General features: G+C 41.0%; 1 protein-coding gene across 8 annotated transcripts in view; it reads left to right on the top strand.

Annotated features, from left to right (window-relative positions):
* Positions 1 to 19,289, top strand: part of AFF1 (ALF transcription elongation factor 1) — a 247,651-nt gene that overhangs the window by 195,129 nt on the left and 33,233 nt on the right. For all 8 annotated transcript variants that reach the window (XR_008296249.1, XM_053217153.1, XM_053217150.1 and 5 more), the window contains 4 exons: positions 6,381 to 6,435; positions 6,558 to 6,595; positions 8,620 to 8,776; positions 14,387 to 15,349. Coding sequence is in view for 7 of the 8 variants with exons in the window: in XM_053217153.1 (XP_053073128.1) it covers positions 6,381 to 6,435; positions 6,558 to 6,595; positions 8,620 to 8,776; positions 14,387 to 15,349 (1,213 nt within the window). In the remaining variant the exon portion in view is untranslated. The remainder of the gene's footprint in view (positions 1 to 6,380; positions 6,436 to 6,557; positions 6,596 to 8,619; positions 8,777 to 14,386; positions 15,350 to 19,289) is intronic.

The raw sequence follows: 19,289 nt of genomic DNA, 5'->3' as shown, positions 1-19,289 counted from the left end.
GTGATAGTGACAGGCTCAGGGAGGAGTTCTTTTGGGTGGTGGTGAGATGTTTGGGAGGGAGGTCAGGAAAGGTCTCTCAGAGGAGGTAACATTTGATCTGGAGCCTGAATGATGAGAGAGGGAGGCAGAGAACTCCTGCCACGTCTAAAGGGGTTTGATAGATTTTGCAGCAGGCTCTGAAGCCACTTGAAAACATCAGCAAGTCATTCTTAACTTGGGGTGACAACTTTGAAGTAGTTCCTTTGCATATGCAAAAACATGGTTTTAAGGGAGCCCATGAAGGTCGATTCAAGTCTCACTTTGGATCATAACTGCTGATTTACTGCAGTAAGTGACCATAGACTAATTTAAACATGGGTTGAAAGATTGAATAAAATGTTTTAATTTGCTAAGAATCTGTTAGCCCTAAAGGCAGTTTGTACATTCCACCCACTGTGGGATGGTGGGCTATTACTAAATGAACAAGATGTGGTCTACTTCCATAAGAATGTCTATTCTGTCTCATCCTGCATGGGCCTCCAAAGCCCTCTGATAACTTACCTCTCTACCCTCCCTTACTACCCCTCTTCCTGAATACTCTGGTGTACTTTGCACTGTGGCCACGTTGGCCTCCTTGGCCTCCTTGCTATTTTCTGTGCCCTGATCACTCTACCCTCTATTTGTGCAATGGACGCCACCCCCTTATCAGTGCAGACTTCTTTAACTACCCCATGTAGAAAAGGAACCCGAACCCATCTTTATTCTTTTATTTCCCTCCATAGGCTTTTTACCCATTGAAAAAGTATATATTTAGTTGTTTATTTCCCTTTTCATAAGGGAAAAGTATTTATTTTAGTTGTTCATCTCCTTCTCCTAGACTGTAAGTGCCACAAAACAGAATTTGTCTGCTTAGAGTTGTATCCATTGAGTCTAGAGCAGGGTTTGGCATATAGTAAGTACTAAGAGTAAATGTGGAAGGAAAAAATATTACACTTAGATTTGATTAAATATATGCATAAGCAATATTTTTTATTAATTTTTTAATGTTTACTTAGAGCATGAGCGGGGAAGGGGCAGAGAGAGAGGGGAGACAGAATCCTAAGCAGGCTCCACACTGCCAGCACAGAGCCTGATGCGGGGCTTGAACTCACGACCGTGACATCATGACCTGAGCTGAAATCAAGAGTTGGATGCTTAACTGACTGAGCCACCCAGGCACCCCAATAAGCAATGTTAGCAGGATTTTCAGTGGTAATTTTTCCCGGTTCTTCCTGGTTGTCCAGTATGTCATTCTTGCACTAGTATCTTATGTCATACCTTTCTTTTTTTTTTTTAAGTAATCTCTCTGCCCAACTTGGGGCTTGAACACACAACTTTGAGCTCAAGAATCATGTGATGTACTGACTGAACCAGCCAGGCACCCATGTTACATTTACTGATTTAATCTTATTATTTACTTCAGATTTCCCTTCATTTATACTCTTGTAATTTTTCTCACATCCTTATGTGACCTCAGATAATCTTCACCTCTTCCATGGATTTTAAATCCTCTTTTACACCTTTGACAATTTTTACTTAATCAGCCATAACCTCAATTACTACAGTAGATCATGTACTGAGCCACTTTCCCCTCAATCTTGTTTGTCCATAACCTCCCATAGTTCATGAATTTGAGTAATGCCAACACTGTCACCATTTATGGAGAGTTCCCCTTAGATGTAGTGTCACAGCTGCTTGAGATTTGTTTTTTCGATTTTTCATTTAGTGTACGTGGAACCTTCTTCATAATTTGTAATCTTCCATCATCTGCAAAACATTTTGCAGTCCTTATTGCTGCCCTTTACCAGAAGAGGAATCACAGCCTGATTGAATTTTAGATTTGAAGAATTATGTATGTCCACTTTGGAGCCCAGCCTCTTTCTCTTTCCCTGCACTCCATCACCTGTCCTATTCCCAAATCAGTTTTAAGTTTGTGAGATTGTTCAAGTTTACACATTCTCACGTGTTCATTAGCGGTTTCGAAAAAGTATTACTTACCGTTTTAAACACACCTAATACCAGGGTTGTGACTTACTAATTACCGTGAGCTTGCCTTCACTTGCTCTTTCCCCAAAAAAACGTATGGCGTGATCATAGGAAATGTTGAGCCAAAAAATCCACTTATTTACGTCGTTTTGGGGTTTGAGTTGAGATGTTACAGAATATTGGCAGTGAAGTCTTTGGCAAGCCCAGTACTGAGGAATGGGAAAGGAATAAAGGCTTGTCTTGTGTGTCTTCGCACAGTAACAGTCGGGCCATGAGTCACTGAAGCGCGCCTGCCGGAACCTGTACGTGGCTCTGTCGGCTCTGTGGAGCAGCTGCCTGAAGAATGCGTTTGTACAAAGGGGTTTGAGGGTTGTTTGTAACCTTTAAGTGAAAACTCTCCCTCACCAGTAATGTGAAATGTGGTTAAACCTCCGTGTTAGTTCAAAGAGTTGCTGTACCTGAGTATTTGGCTTCTTTTGAACAGTGCTACGGTAGGCCGTATGGTGTCCTATGCTTTGAAATAACTGCTTTGTCTTGGCGTTTGGAAGTGAAATTTGTTGTTTCACCAATTTTAAAAGTATATAAGGGTTCTAGTTCATTTATTTTCATAAGGGAAAAATAGTGCATTCATTTTATTCCAACAGGATAATTACTATTTTCTTTTAAATCCAAGTCTTTCAGGGGATTCTGAAGCTTAGATTCCATCCCATCAGGTAGGTTTTCCAGCCCTTGTGTCCTTTATTGGCCAGAGCAAGGGGGTCCTATAAGATGGAATGGCTTTTGCATTCTGGATCCAGCATGTACCAGCCCCATGATCTTCAGCTAGCAAGCTAGGTGGCCATTCTGAGCCCATTGCCTCACCCTTAGAATGTGACGGGATGATGAGAGGCAGCCTATAGGGTTGTGAGCAAAGGCAGTGATTATAGAGTTGTGATCACACAGCGGGCACAGCTATGTGGTACTGTTACTTATTCAGCAAAAGCAGTGCTGTTCATTCAGCCAGCCTTTTAGGGTACCTGCCAAGTTCTGGATATAGAAGATATGAAGGTGAAAATGACTTGATCCTGCCCCAGAAAAGCTTACAGTTGAGTATGTCCCTTGAGCCTTATGCTCTCTTGACCTAGATCTTACTGGTATGAGTGAGACTGGGTCTAAGAGATTTGATTCCCTTCTAGGGGCGCAAAGGTGGTCACCCAGATGTGCTATAATTAGTTTTGCCATTTTCCCCATTAAGGACCTGTTCTTCTACATACGGTATGTGAAGTGCAGTATAGTAATGTACTTGGCCTCAGTCATGCTTGTTAGTGGGACAAACGGGGTTTTAGCAGCTGGTTCCTTTACATTTTTTCTTTATCTCTAACAGTAAAACTTTTACCTGTCATCAGGTTAGATTTTCTCCTAACTATATAGATTCTTTTTTTTTTTTTTTTTTTTTTTTTTGGTAAAGTCACAATGGCATTCATGATTAATTTTCTATATTGGCAAAACTTAGTTATGGTTCTTAAGTTAACTTTTTTTGTTTTTGTTTTTAGTGTTTACTTATTTTTGAGAGAGAGAGAGACAGAGCATGAGCGAGGGAGGGGTAGCGAGAGACACACAGAATCCTAAGCAGACTCCAGGCTGTCAGCACAGCCCGATGTGGGGCTTGAACCCACAAACCATGAGATCATAACCTGAGCTAAAGTTGGATACTTAATGACTGAGCCACCCAGGCACCTCAAGTTAATTATTTTCTTAATACAGATGTAGTACATGTTTGTTATAAAAAACTTTAGAGGTTCCTGCCCCCCTCCCCCCATTAGCATGCTGGTTTATGTTGAGCTACCCATCTGGCGATAATAATAAACTGTGGTTTCTGGAAGATTCCGTGGTTACTTTTGGCAGACACTGACAATATAATATGTTGATTTTTGCATCAGGGTGCCCGGCTGGCTCAGGTGGTAGGGCCCACGATTCTTGGCCTTGGGGTCACGAATTCAAGCCCCACATTGGGCATAGAGCTTACTTTAAAAAAATCTTGATTTTTGCATCAAATTGTATCTTGAATTTTGATTCAGTGGAATGCCAAGTGTAAATAACCAGTATATCCTACGTAAGTGATAGATTTTGTTTGCCTATTGGTTTATCATTGCTTTTTGAGTGAATATTTTTTAGAGCTATCTGGAGCAATCTGCCTTCAGAGGCCACTCATCTCTTTAGGTGTCAGACCTGCGGGCCTATTTTGTTATTGCCTACATAATGTTCTGAGGGGGAAATTCTCGGAATCTGGGACAGCACTTTCACAGTCCCTTTCATTCCCTAAGAGAAAGTAGAGCTGAAGGTCAGAACATATATTTTCTGACTTACTTTAGGAGAGTATATTCATGGAAGCCAGGCAGACAGCTTAACAGAGTATCTAGCCCTCTGCTTATAACGGGAAGGTGATTGGATTACATGATCGTTGATATTTTGGGAAGTTAAGACAAACCAGTTTTATGCAAAGAAACTGCAGAGGTCTGTTAACTGTGGTTTTGGTGGTAGTGGCTAACATTGAATATATTTTGTCAGGTTGTTTTTTTTTTTTCCTTTTTTTCTGGTTGCGTTATACCTTTTCAAAGATATATATATCATTTATCTTTTTTGTGTGTATACCCCAGCCAAGCCACCCTTCAGCACTAACATTGTTGACTTTTTTTCTTACACACTATTGTGATAGCTACTGCCAGGTTTTGCATCTGAAGTCTGTGTTTTTCTAGCCTTATGTCATTAGATAAATATTGAGCAGCATCTCCATTTACAAGTAGCTAACAGCTTTTGTATTTTTAAGAGACTTATCACAGGATAGTTTTCGTACATTTGTTGGTGAAAATAGTTCCTTGGCACAATTAAAACATTGCATGTAGGTGGTCATTTACAAAAGAGCCACATTTTATAATTTATTTTCGTTAGAAAATAGAGTGATTTTACCAAGGATTCCCAAAATAATCATGCCTGCTTTTACTTCAGTGGCAGCTAGTGGGTTTGCAGTAAAAATTGTTGGTCAGATTATTGGAGAGGTATTTTTAGAAATACTAAAGGATTGTAACTAATATAATTTTGCTTTTTGGAGCATTTCTTATATACTTAAGCAGATTGGTTTTTTATTTTTATTTTTTTTTCCACCTTCACTAATAACATTTCCTCAAATAGTGATGCTCATAAATTTGGGGGAAGTGGGAACAAACAATTAATTACTGATACATTCTTTTGATTGTAGTTTTGTCCTCAGAAGATGGTAAGAGGGAGGAGATAAGGAGGGGCTGAGAGTTGAATAAACATGTAGGGACTGGAAAATGGCTTTTTTTTTAAATTGAAGTATAATGTTTGTTTTTTTTTTTCTCTTAAAAATATTATTTTATTTTTGAGAAAGAGAAAGAGAGTAGGGGAGGGGCAGAGAGAGAGAGAGAGAGAGAGAGAGGCAGAGGATCTGAAGTGGTCTCTGTGCTGACAGCAGAGAGCCCAGTGCAGGGCTTGAACTCAAGAATTGTGAGATCATACCCTGAGCCGAAGTTGGAAGCTTAACTGACTGAGCCACCCAGGTGCCCCTGATGTTTGCTCTTAGCACTGAAGTTGATCATAGACCAGAATACCTAGAGATGAGTATTAACTATAACTTTGAGGAAGTGAACTGAGGTTTTATTTTCACCAGAATGATAGCAGTAAGGTTAAACATATTTTCTAGACAACAGTGTTATTGATATTACTACTCTTTCAACTAATGAGTGTTTAAGCAGACAAAAGAGAATTTGTGGGTGGGGTGAAAAATAAAGTTTAATATTAATAATGTCCCTTGAACAAAAATGTAAGATACCTGCAGTATTTGGTGGCAATGGCCTTGATAGCTTCGTATATCTTACTATATATTGAATTCACATATAACACTTAAGTGCCTTGGCACTCTTCTAAACACTTTACAAATACTCACTTATCCAGTGTTAACTTATTTACTGGTTAATCACTTAATGTAGTTAGAGACTATTGAAGAAAATAGAGTGTATTGTGTATATTTTTTCTGGTAGTCGTTATTGTTTGTTTTGTTTGTGTAAACCTGGGAACTTCAGTCTCCAGGCTGGTCACAAATCCCTGTCTCGTGGTAGTTCTGCTTTTAATGCTCAGAACGTGTGGAAGATTCAGTCTTGAGATATTAAGGAGCTTGGACTAAACTAGTTTCTGTGTTATAATAGTAAAACTTAACATTTCTGAAAAATAAGGCATTTGATGAATAAATAAAAATTATACCTATCCCATCTCTCTGTTGTTTTTTTTTTATCATTAAGCATATTTTCTATTTATATACTAAAAGAAGTTAGTAGACAATACTTTAAATCCTACAATGTCTGTGTCCCTGCCCATTCCAGCATGCTCGAAGATGACCTTCAGCTCAGTGACAGTGAGGACAGTGACAACGAACAAGTAAGTTTTGTACACCCCCGTAATACCAGGAATCCTTAAAAATGTAAGCTTTCCAGCTGCTTATCCTAACCTGTTGTTTTGTTCTTTTCCTGGTCCTTCTTGCCCTTATTGTGAATACCTAGAGCCCAGAGAAGCCTCCTTCTGCATCTGCACCTCCAAGGTATTGTGTGCGGGCAAAGTGTTTGCGTTTCTCCGTTAGTGCTTTCATAGCTTCTTCATGGAGAAGGACGTGAAGGATCACAGTTAGAAGAAAGTACCTATTTAATTTTTTGGAAGCTTAAATCAGCCTAGAGAGGTTGTTAGCTCTATAAAAGAGAAAAGTCCCTGTACCTACCTAGATCATCAGGTTGGAATTTAAAAATTTTTGAGAATTAAAAAAAAATAAGCTTAAATCACTTTCATCAGTATTAATATAACCAGTGTTTAAAAAGTTGTGCTGAGGAGCATAATGTTTTTATTTGCTGTTTTCAAAAGTTACAAAGCTGAATCATTTCTAGAAATTGTTTTCCATAGTGCCTGTTTTCTCAGTCATGTGAGTTTTCTAGTTGTTTCAGCTGCTTTAAAAAATTGACCTAGAGTGCATTTTAGTGTGATGAAAAATGGCACTGTTTTCACTTTGTAAGTAGCAGCCATATTTCAGAAAATAAGGTGCTTTAGTTTTTGGAAGTGGGAATTATCTGAACTGTCTTTACAATATTTTCCTCTGGTATTGAACTTAATGATTTAATATATTGGTACCTGCCTCCCATGGACAAAGGGTTAAACTATGCTGTAGCTGTTTTACTTCTTGAGATGTGGTCATCCATTCCGAGATGTGCTCAGCAATAAAAACCTTCCTGCCACACAGGTGACGTTACAGTTATTGTGGAGGCAGACCATGTAATTATCGTGTAATTATGTGAGGTTGTCTGGATTCAAAAGCTCTGCTCATTTTCTCTTCTGTTCAGTAACTTCTGGTGGCATAAAATATGACAAAATAGCCTAACTTTAAAGTGGAGGAAGAGAAAATAGGAAAGATGGGGATAAATTAGAAGCAGGAAGCACACTGAAAGTGCATCTCATTCTAATCCTCACTGGCTGAAGCTCTTCAGCTACCAGGGAGAACGGGATCACAAATTTGATGTAGCGTTTTATATGAGGCAGTTACATCATTTGTAGTATAGTGTGCGTGTTTTAAAATTACCTCAACTAGTGACTTTGGTATTTTTTTTTGTTACTCTATTTTATTTTAATAAAAAAATTTATTTAATCATTTAATATTTTAGGTGGTTGTGGAGGCTTTCAAGATTATAGTTCTTGATTTATTGCCCTGGCTGATCCCATCTGGGACAAGTTTTTAAGATAGGCTATGAAATTCTGTATGGGCCCAGCAGTGTGATCAGTGTGTTTTCTCCCTGACTAGAATTCTTGCCTTATTCTTAAAACTTGTAGTAGTTAATCTCTACTTCAGCTGGTATTTGGGGGTGATCCTAAGCCACTCATAAAAAACGGCCTCTTCTATAACTCTGCCCAAGGGTGTGACTGGATTACCTTTGAGGCCACTTTCCAGAGGAGCGCCATTTATATTCAACAGTCTCTGGCTACCATTCGGTTAGTTTTCATATAGAGAACAGAGGGAGGTTTTAATTATAACTTCATAAAATAACTTAATGGATTAATTTATACCCATTTAAAGCAAACACAAAGGGTCAGAAAGTAAATATTTTAGGCTATATGGCCTAAAAACTATTTAGCTTTTGAAACTATTCAGCTCTGCTTTTGTGGTATAAAAGCAGATCTAGACAATACTTAAATAACAGGTGTGGACACATCCTAATAAAACTTTATTTAGAAGAATAGACAGGCAGTCCATGCCATGGTTTACTAAACTTCTGATATAAAGTGCTACCATCTAACTTGAATTTTGTGTAGCTCAAAATGTTCTTCAGGAGCAAAATATCCATAAGCTTCTCATTTATGTAGTTATTTGGTGAGCCATTTTAAAGATTTTTCACTGACCTTTTGAGCCACTGTGGGCCTTTCTCTGAACTGGATGATGTGGTAATTTAGTAATGTTAGGTATTATTAAGGCCCTCTCTTTTGAGTAGCAGAAAAATGGTTGGGGGGCAGGGTGGGGTGTGAGTAAAGAGGGAGAAAATCCACCTTGTGAGGTGTCTTCAGATTCTGTCTTCGGTTGCTTCGCAGTGCTCCACAGCCGCTTCCAGAAGCCGCGGCCTCAGCACATTCCAGTAGTGCCGAGTCAGAGAGCACCAGTGACTCAGACAGCTCCTCGGACTCGGAGAGCGAGAGCAGCTCAAGTGACAGCGAAGAGAATGAGCCCCTAGAAACTCCGGCTCCTGAGGTATTGTGTCCCCTCCAGGAGGCAATCTAGGATGGCAGCATTCTGCTTTTGGGGCTAGAGTCTGCTGTGGGCCAGTACTGGCTGTGGACTGAGTGGTTCTGTCCCATGGGGCAACTCTCTCCTACCCCTGTGCTGCGTAGGGCCAGCTATTTGTGTTTATTTCTTACCAAACATTTGGCAATAGAAGTTTGGGGGAGAGGTCTTCTCTCTCCTTCTATAAAATGATAAGTTCTTCTCTGTTGTGGCTAGTGTTGTTTGGAGGAGCGACTCATTAAGAATGTTTGCACACCATTTTCTTTTCCCTTCTATTAAAAAAGACAACTCATTTTTTGTGTGTTTTTTTTTTTTTTTCAGTAGGCTGCTGTTTTAATATTAATGAGAATTCTTTTTGAAATTTCAGGAATGCATGAATTAAGGAAATCAAAAGGAGACAGCCCAATTTAGCATAGGACAGGAACGTGAACTAGAAATAAGTCATCAGAGGTTCTATTTTTGAGTCACTAAAAGCCATACATTAAATTGATGGCAAAGTGATCTTGCCAGGGCTGTGTTTCTTGCTCCCTGTGTTCCATGTAAAACAGGGATAATTGTGTGTGCCTGTCACCCACCCTTGGGAGAAACTGTAAGATAAACAGATGAGACTGCAAATCGCAAGCACGTTTATCTGGAAGACTTATTCTATTTTTTTACTGGATTGTTGAATACAAGAAGTCTAGTAACAACAATCAGGGTTGCCAGAGGCCCTCAAAACGTGGAGTAGCAATGTAAAAATTATACTTGGTGGAAAGGGAAGACCTTTTTGGTGAATGAACTAGACCAGTTTGTATAGAGAAAATTACTCTGCTCATTTTAGATGGGAATCCTGGGAAATGAGCCTTTCTGATTAAGAAAGCGTTCAAGTTCCCAATATTTACATCTGTTTAGAAATCAGGGCAGTTCCACTAGAGCATTAACTGAATGCATCTGGAGATAATGTAGTGAGACTTAACAGCCATGTCTGAGGGCAAGGAAAAATAACTGAGTGTCATTTTTTTGTTAGACATGAATTTATGTCTGGCACAGACTAAATGCTCAATAAATATTTTTTTGGAGTGAATAAACATGAATCAGCATTAACTGTACTTAAAATGCCTTGCAGATTTTAGAAACTATGTGTTTCTGGGGGCTGTTTCCTTGTGTGATTCTAATTACTGTTGAAATAATTATTCTGTGCATCAGGGAAAAGATACTGAAAATGCTTTGTAGACAAATTGCTTGTTCCCTGCTTATAAGAACTTTGCTTTATGTCTCCTTATTCAATTAGAAAAATCTTCATGCTTGTTTGGTTACTAAAAGAAGGAAGAGAATTGAATTAAATAATAAAATTCGGTTCAAATAAAATGGAAATGGTACAGATTTGGCTGAATAATTGAAACTTGAAAGAAAAATTTCATCTAGCATTTATATTAATGAAACCATTATATTTTGTTGTTCAAAAGTTACTGGAAAAGATTGAGACTTTTCGAAAAAATAAATGTTCCCATCCTACTTTATTTTTTTAAATTGCCTTACCAAACAGGCTCATATTTGCACATTTGGGCTCATGAGCAAGTCTAGATTTGGGTGCAGTTTATATGTCATGTACTGAGATGTCACCAGAAATAATTTGTCTTTGTGTAGATTTTAAACCTTTAATTCCCATCCCCACCCCCCAGTGTATTTAACTACCTTTTTTCCTTTTATTTTTTATTTATTTATATATTTTTTTTAAGTTGTTTTTTTTTTTTTAATGTTTATTTTTGAGAGAGAGTGAGACAGAGTGTGAGCAGGCAAGGGGCAGAGAGAAAGGGAGACGCAGGCTCCAGGCTCCGAGGTGTCAGCACAGAACCCCACGCAAGGCTTGAACTCACGAACTGCAAGATCATGACCTGAGCCGAAGTCGGACGCTTAACTGACTGAGCCACCCAGGCGCCCCATACCTTCTTTTCTTTTCAAAGAAACACCTGCATTATTGTAAATCTCATGTGTGAGAGAATTTTTTTTTTAAGTTTATTTATTTACTTTGAGAGAGACTGAGATAGTGCGAGCAGGGGAGGGCCAGAGGAAGAGAGAGAAAGAGAGAGAGAGAGGATGAAACCCAAGCAGCTGAAACTCCAGCTGTGGAGCCCAACACGGGGCTTGAGCTCAAACACCGTGAGATCGTGACCTGAGCCGAAACCAAGACTCAGATGATTAAAGGACTGAGCCACCCAGCCGCCCCATCACCCTTTTTTAAAATCTATTTTTAGTGCTGAGATTTGTGCTTGTTATGGCTCCATTTTAAATCCATTTGATAAAGTAGTCCAGTGATCTTAGGTGATCTGAAATGCCGTATGCCCACCAATGGGCTGGCAATTTGGGGGAAGCTGCTTTCGGTGTCTGCTTTATAGTGTGAATCGAAATGTAAATCTCAGCTTTTCCAAATATATGGGACACATCGTCTTTTTACTGCTTACGTTAAGAAAAAATGATTCTATTCTCCGTTATTCAAGGATCTACTTGGTCTTCTAACATAGATTCATTGTCCCGCTTTGTTTATAGTGAAATGCCTTTGTTGATTTGCCTCCCATATACTCTTGGTATTTTTTAATGAGGTATTTGACTTAGCTCTCCATCAACTGTGGGAGGTTGGGAGCTGTCTTTTTACCAGTTAAAAGGTAGCAACACCAAGATTTAGGCCCATGGCCATCTGACTCCAGAGCATTTTTTGCTACTACACCATGCCTCTCTCTCATAGTCCTCTCCTTTCCTTCTTTTCCTTACATTTTGAGACTCATAACGACATTTTTACGAAGAAAAAAAAAGACATATTTGTGCATAGCTCAAAACTTTTTATTCAGAACCACAATTTATCCTAAAATGCATGAACTTCCACCAATTTGAGGAGTTAGGAGATGTAAAGGGACGTATTGTCAAACATTTCTTAAAACTTATTGAGGAGCGCTTGGGTGGCTCAGTGGGTTAAACATCCGACTTTGGCTCAGGTCATGATCTCGCAGTTGGTGGGTTCGAGCTCTGCCCTGACAGAGCGGGATTCTCTCTCTGCCCCTCCCCCACTCATGCATGCTCTCCCTTTCAAAATAAATTAAAAAAAAAAAAAAAAAACCCTAGTGAAAATCCGGTATTTTTTTCACACCCAGTGTGCAGTGTTGGGGTTGCACCAGCACTGGACTGGGAGACTGGTGGCGGGGCATGAGGAAAGGCAGGGGAAGAAAGGAAAGTCCAAACCTTGATCCTGTCCAGCGTTTAAAATTCATCTTAAAATCTATTTCATTCAATCCCTTAATGTAAAAGTTTTCCTTATCCCAACACCCAAATAATATCTGATCTTAAAATAATTCTATCCATTTTACATCTTTATGGCAGGTCTGTAGAAGGGATTGTCCATACCTTTTCTCCTTGTCTGGGCACATAAATTCAATTTTACCCTGCAATTGGGCCATATGCCTTCCTTCTGGACAATTTTGGGACCATAGTTGAAGAAAATGTGTTTTATTTCTGTAATCAGGACATTCCTTTAGTAGGACATTCCTACTAAATGTATCTTATACTGCCCTGTTTTGGGGTGGGGGGAGAACAGATGTTATTTATACCAGGAATGACTTTCCTTTTTGGTTCACGAATAAATACTCTTCTATAGAGCATGTCAGTGATGTCAGTGGGGCTGTAAACTTAGCCTTGGTGAGAGATCCATACCTCTCCCAAGAAAGGATTTGAAAGTTTTGGTTCCTAAGGTGATTGGCAAGTGATATATCTTAATGCCTTGTTCCTGGTTAGCACCCAGATTACCACACCCTCAAGCCTTTGCAGGAAGTCATATTTGACAAGTAGGTATTGGGTGCTAATCTTTTCTCCACTATTAACAATCATCCTGTCTTGTTAGGATATGGAATACAGTTTTAGATTTCCTGTGGCAAAATAAATGCCTGGCACACTAGAGTAGTTTCCTTCTTCCTTCCCTTCTGCTCTGAAATTCAAATGAGAGCCTGGGTGTAGAGTTGATATTGAAGGAGATATATTAAGCAGCAATGAGGGGTAAGCAGAAAAAAACAGTTCTGCAGCCCTCCTTCTGGCTGAACTATGGTCATACCTGGTTCCTTACAGTTCCTCTTCTGTTTTCATCACACCAAGCCCAAACTACCTACCTGATCATTTTATTACCTAACTTTTTTTCTGGTCAGAAATCCTTTACATTATATCCACGTCTTGACGTATCAATTTGTAGTGTTTTTATAGAGTTGAATTATTTGGGACATTCCACTTCAGAAAGTTGTTAGCAGTCTTTCCTGTAAAATATCATCCACCTACTGGAGTGATCTGCTTATCCCTAATCTCTAACCAGTTAAATCCTATGTGGAATATCTTTCAGTTAACTCTCTGGTATGTTGCATATATGGTTTAGTCACTCATACAAACCACAGATCAGAATGGATCTTAAAAAACATGTAGCATGTCGGTGATGTGCTGCCCTTTTAAAAGGCATAATCATTGCCTACTCTATTAGACACTAATGTTTCCATGTGGCGTAAAATGTATAGGTGCTGTAACATGCCTGTAGAAATGCTTTAAGTAAGTATCTCATGTACATCACTGTATTGTAAACATAAGAGTGGAACTTGGAGACAGAAAGGTCTTTGGGTCATTCTGTTAATAATCTACTTGGAGAGACGTGTTAGGATGCATCAATAGCCAGTGAGCAACAAAGATTTGAAAAACAGTTAAGATACCAGGAGAAGCCAGGAACTTCTGTTTGTTTGTCCTATCAGATGTACATATAATCAGTGTCATCTCACTGCTCTTAATTGTGTGTTCTGGAGCCACCCTGTGTTTCTTAGAAAAATAGATGCTATTTCAGATAAGATTGCCTGTAACAAGAGACGTAATGTTTGAGTTTTAAAGACTTCAAGTGGGACTAAATTCAAGTGGTTAATGCACCTTCACTTGATTCTTTTACCCAAGCGAGGTGTAAAATTTGAAAATCAAGCCGTATTCCACGACATACTGCAAACCTTGTCATGTATAAATGTTTAATGTTTTTAAGTAAAGAAATGAAATCAAGTCTTGCGGAAAGTGCTTTTCAGTTGAAAAGTATGTCAAAAAAAAAAAAAAGGATAAAGCCTATAGGTAATCACTAAGATTATTAGTTTACTCATTAGCCTTCTGAAAATCCTTGATAAAAGGATTCTGTTTATTCTTCATTTTTCCCTTTATTTTCTGATAGGATAGTTTAGGAGCCAAAATGTGTCATTTCTGTCTAAATTATACTGGAATTACTATTAGAACAAAATACTTGCTACAAAGATTTCTCCCCAGTTGTCAGTGGTCTACATCGGTCAATATCTCATGGTCTGTTATTAGTCGATATCTGCTACGGCAAAATTCCTGTAGCACAAAAAGATGGGAAGATTGTTTTAAGAGTTAATTATTAAGAGGCTCTGACCTGTATCTAGAGGGGATAAAAAGGACTCGAATTCTTAGGTTTGGAATGATTACGTCTCCCTGGGAGAGTCCTATACAATTGGGTGACTAGCACAGAAGAGTTTATCATCATCCTTGGTTAGCTCACATTCTTCTCTACTCCTTGGTTTTTAGCCCGAGCCTCCTACAACAAACAAATGGCAGCTGGACAACTGGCTGACCAAAGTGAGCCAGCCAGTAGCAGCGCCGGACGCCCTGGGGAGCACGGAGCCTCCGCCTCGGCACCCAGAGAGTAAGGGCAAGGGCGGGGGCGACGGCGGTGGTGGTGCCGCCAGCCACGAGCGCTCGGAATCCAAAGATCCTGCCCTCAAGAGCTCCGGCAAGGGCCCTCGGGGCCCCTCGGAAGGCCTGCACGCCGGCAAGAGGAGCTGTCAGAAGTCCCCCGCCCAACAGGAGGCTCCCCAGAGGCAGACCGTCGGAAACAAACAGCCCAAAAAGCCCGTCAAGGCCCCTGCGCAGGCAGACTCGCGGGCCAGCCTGCAGGTGGAAAGTGAGCCGGGACCCCCTCCCTACGGCTCCAAAGACCAGCCTTCCAAAGACAAGCCCAAGGTGAAGACGAAAGGGAGGCCCCGCGCAGGAGACGGCCGAGAGCCCAAGCCCGTGGCGCCTGGCCCCAGCCCCAGCCCCAGCCCCAGTGAGAGGAAGAAGCACAGGAGTGGGCCGCTGGCCCCCTCGAAGGCGCTCTCGGGCCCGGAGCCCACGAAGGACAATGTGGGGGCCAGGAGCCCCGAGCACTTTGCCCTGGTCCCCTTGACCCAGAGCCAGGGCCCGCCCCAGGGCGGTGGTGGAAGGACTAGCGGCTGCCGGCGTGCCGTGGTTGTCCAGGAAGACCGCCGGAAGGACAGGCTCCCAGGGCCCACGAGAGACCCCAAGCTGCTCTCCCCGCTCAGGGACACCGCTCCCCCGCCGATCTTGATGGTGAAGATAACCCTCGACCTTCTTTCTCGGATACCCCAGCTTCCTGGGAAGGGGGGCCGCCAGAAGAGACCGGAGGACAAGCAGCCCGCCACAGGGAAGAAGCCTGATCCCGAGAAGAGAGGCGCAGACAGTTCAAGCAAGTTGGCCAAAAAGAGAAAGGTGAGTGTAGGTGCCTGGCCTCCCCCAGCCGTGTGGATTGTACCTCCTGTTGGCTTGGGGCTGGCTCTGACCCCTGAGTTGTCCTAGAAGAGACAGGGAACCTTTGCCTTGATCTGATGTAGCCTTTGCTCCGACACCAGAATTACCCTCTCCCTGAGGATCTGCATGCTTCCCCCTCTGCCAGCGGGCATTACCAGATGCCAGGTCCCTTCAACAGTCTGAAAAGGGGAGGCAGTCCTCCTAAAGGATGTCTTGTTTTAGGATAATGTAGCATTTTGGGGGTACACTTTTATTTTTTCCAATAACATTGGTATTTACCACCTGGCCCATGATTAGGTTTTGTCCTAGAAATTAAAATCTTAATGTACTGAAATGTTAATTAGTATTCTGAATTACTGAAAGAACTGCTATGCTCTAAATTTTACTCCCGTAATATGATTCTTTTTAACACCACCAATATTACATCTATATTTTAACTCACGGCTGCCTAACACTTCATTAATTTGAAACTACCAGATTTAGAATTTGTGACCTCTATTAAAGACTTTTATTAATAAGCAGAACATTATAAAAAAAGGTTATAGAGCTATTAAACACATGGTTGGGATATCTTGTTGAGTAATACAGGTTGGTAATGGTATGTTGTGAGGTATTAAAAATCTGTCATTTCATTTATCATAATTTTTGGAAACTTCACTTTAAGGAATAAACACAGTGAAGAAGGTTAAAAAAAAAAAATCTCACATTACTTAAGACCCTGAGTTAACTTGGACATACTATTCATTTGGACAATCTCCTTCCTTCCTGTATTCTGAATCACTGAGCTCCTGATACTCTTCATGGTGAAAGATAAGCAGGTTTTTTCCCCAGTGGCATTCCAGCCTAATCTGTCCCAAGATTCAGAACGAAAGGCACAAGAAGGGCCAGCTCTTTCCTGCTGACAAGGGATAAAAGTTTTAACACTCTCACAAGTCCACCAAAACCTTCTTACTCAGTTGTGGAAATTGAGCTAAGAATAACAAAGGACAAAAAGATCATGAAGCCTGCTGTCCTGTCTGTGATTCGACCAGTTACTCCACTAGGTTAAAAATATAACATGACTTTATCAAATAGCGAAGGGTGACTGTTTTCTCCAGAAGCTTGTTGAATGAGACCTGAGGGTGTGCATTACCACCATAACCGCAGCCGGCAAGTCAAGCGGGGTGGGATCCAGTGCCGATTGGTGGTGCTGTTTCAGCTAGAAGGGGGCATGTCCCAGGTCAGAGAACCCTTAAAATGGTATGTGTATGTGTTGAAGGTGTAAAACTTCACGGATAAAATTGTGATGGTTCTGGGTAGGAAAAAGGTGCCTGCATCTCATACCCACGAGAAAGGTTCAGAAATATACTCCTTCACCTCCCCTTCCTCCTGGGAAATCTTTTAATCACTTAACCTCCAGCCACCATGATCTCGTCTAGTCTCCAGTGACCCTTCTGCAGTAGCTGGAGTGGGGAGAAATACTGGCTTCTAAAATACTTACTAACCCAGTGTGGATGTTAGAAATGGAGGCTCCCCCAGACAGTTCTTAGCCCCGTCCATACCCCAGCACAAAACTAGAAGCATCGCTTGCAGCTCCATAAAGGGAAACTCAGCACTCCCTGTTGAGGATATGAGCTGTGCACTCTAAAAGCCATTCCCAGCCCTTGGCCTTGCTCCACCAGGGCAGCTAATTGATCTCTTTGTTTAGAGGATGGAGAAATAATGACCCCCCTCCCCCCCCATCTTAGTCAGATGCATGCTTTCTTGGGTGTTCGGCAGGCGGCAGAGAGAACTGCCCCTGGGAACAGTTTGCCTCTCTGCTGTGGTACTGATAGGATCAGGGTCTGAACCAATGTGATGGTCACCAGGGAGCCTTTAATGCTGATGGCAAGGTTTGTGTCCCCCTCCCTTCCTCCCTCCATTGGTGTTTCCTAAATCCTAATGTTTAGTGGAGCTGGGGACCACTGGAGCAGAGCCATACCACAGGGCCAAGATTGTACAAAGCTAGTTCTTTGGATTGAGAAGTACCTCCCGTGTGCCACTTTTCAACATCATGGATCTAGGCAGTGAGGAATTCCTTACCTAACGGATGTCACTAGTTAGAAGCTTTCAGATGAATAAACTTAAAAATAATTCAGCAGTATACTTATTTCATGATCAGAGAATCATGATCCTTTGTTTTTATACCTGTTGTGTTCCAGGTAGTATGAATATTGGTCATAGGAACCTGAGATCCTTCCCTTTGCAGGCGGGCTTCCCCCTTTCCTGTTGAGACCCCATTGACTCCCTTTGTTCAGGGCAGCGTGACTGTGGCCTTTCCCATAGTGTAGCTGCTCCTCCAGCATGTGGGGTTGGACCCCAAGGCAGGCAGGACTGTTCTCGTTTTAAGACTGAGCGCTTTTCCACAAATTTGGATGGTGAAAATTTGTTCATTGCCTTCATTTTAAGTGGGAGCACTAGAAAAAGCTGTCTGCGGAAGTAATGAGAGCAGTTTGAAGAATGTACCTTATCCTTCACATTAGTGAAGTTTAGCTTTTCTTTTGTATTTTCTTTTCTTTTTTTTAGGTAGGCTCCATGTCCAACATGGGGCTTGAATTCATGACCCTGAGATTGAGTCACATGCCCGACTGGACTGAGCCAGCGAGGTGCCTCTGAAATTTAGTTTTTCATTTAAATTCAGTGTGTTCCTTTCCTGATGCAAAATTTAGCAACTATTTTCAGAGTGTTAATGGATCCTTAAAGCCACTGTAGGCTTAAAATTGTGAGAAGATAATCCTAAAGATTTACAGTGGATGACAGTAGCTGTGATGAAGCTGTCAGATATGGCACCTGAAAGAGTGGGCAAGGAGCAGTTTGTGAGGAGAAGTGGAGAAAATTAGGGGAAACACGCATGACTTGACCGAGTGCTCCTTACATAAACTATAGAATTTCATCAACTTGATTACAGTTTAGGATTTAGGGGGCGCGCCTGGGTGGCTCAGTCGGTTGAGCATCCAACTTCAGCTCAGGTCATCATCTCCCGGTTCATAGTTCGAGCCCTGCATCAGGCTCTGTGCTGTCAACGCAGAGCCTGCTTTGGATCCTCTGTCCCCCTCTCTGTGCTCCTGCCCTGCTCACGCTCTCTCTCAAAAATAAATAAAACATTAAAAACAAAAAGAACTAGAATTTAAAACACAACTTATGTTTTCATTTATATAATTTGTAAACCCAGCTTATGTTGCTCAGACTTGGAAGAAAAATGAAAGTCAAGAAGCACAATATAAGAAATACAACCAGTCTAGTGCAATTGAGAGCATTTAACAACATACTTAACACGCACAAAGCTCCATGCGTGAGTTAAGTTTTATTCTAGGCACTTTTGTTGACAGTATCTCATTTAATTTCAATCATTGTATAGATCATCTTTCAAATGAAATGCCAGCAGGTCCTAACCATGGTGTAGACATATGTCTGAACAAGGAGGTATATTCATTCAAGCCTGTCTTTTCCTTTCTCTTAATAGCTGCTTTACGGACCAAGAAGCTTTGGCATTTCGTGAAATACAATTTCAGAGCTATCATTTATGTCAGTTTTGGAGAATGGGTAAAGGAAGTTAGGGGATGTAGTGCATTTTTATTGCTTGAGGATGGTTGGTTCAGTCCCTTCATTCTCTCCAAGATCTGTCTTTCCTTAAACTACCTATTGAGATCAACATTCCCAGTTACTCTTCTTCAACATCAAGGGTTTGAAAAGTCATCCCTATAAAGAAACTAGAAGTTTCCTCAAGTCACTGATATCTAATTACTTCATGCCTTGTTAGTTACTCTGCATCATGACCATGTGAGTGTGGTGTGAAGACTGTCTTAAACCATTCTTAATGCCTGTGTATTTCCTCACCAAAAAGAAGGGCCAAAGGTGGGCTAATTTTCGTTGTCTGTCGTAC

The sequence above is a fragment of the Acinonyx jubatus genome, chromosome B1, assembly GCF_027475565.1.
Source record: "Acinonyx jubatus isolate Ajub_Pintada_27869175 chromosome B1, VMU_Ajub_asm_v1.0, whole genome shotgun sequence".
NCBI classification, from domain to species: domain Eukaryota; kingdom Metazoa; phylum Chordata; class Mammalia; order Carnivora; family Felidae; genus Acinonyx; species Acinonyx jubatus.
The sequence above is the reverse complement of the archived record's forward strand: the minus strand, read 5'-3'. Positions and strand labels throughout refer to the sequence as shown.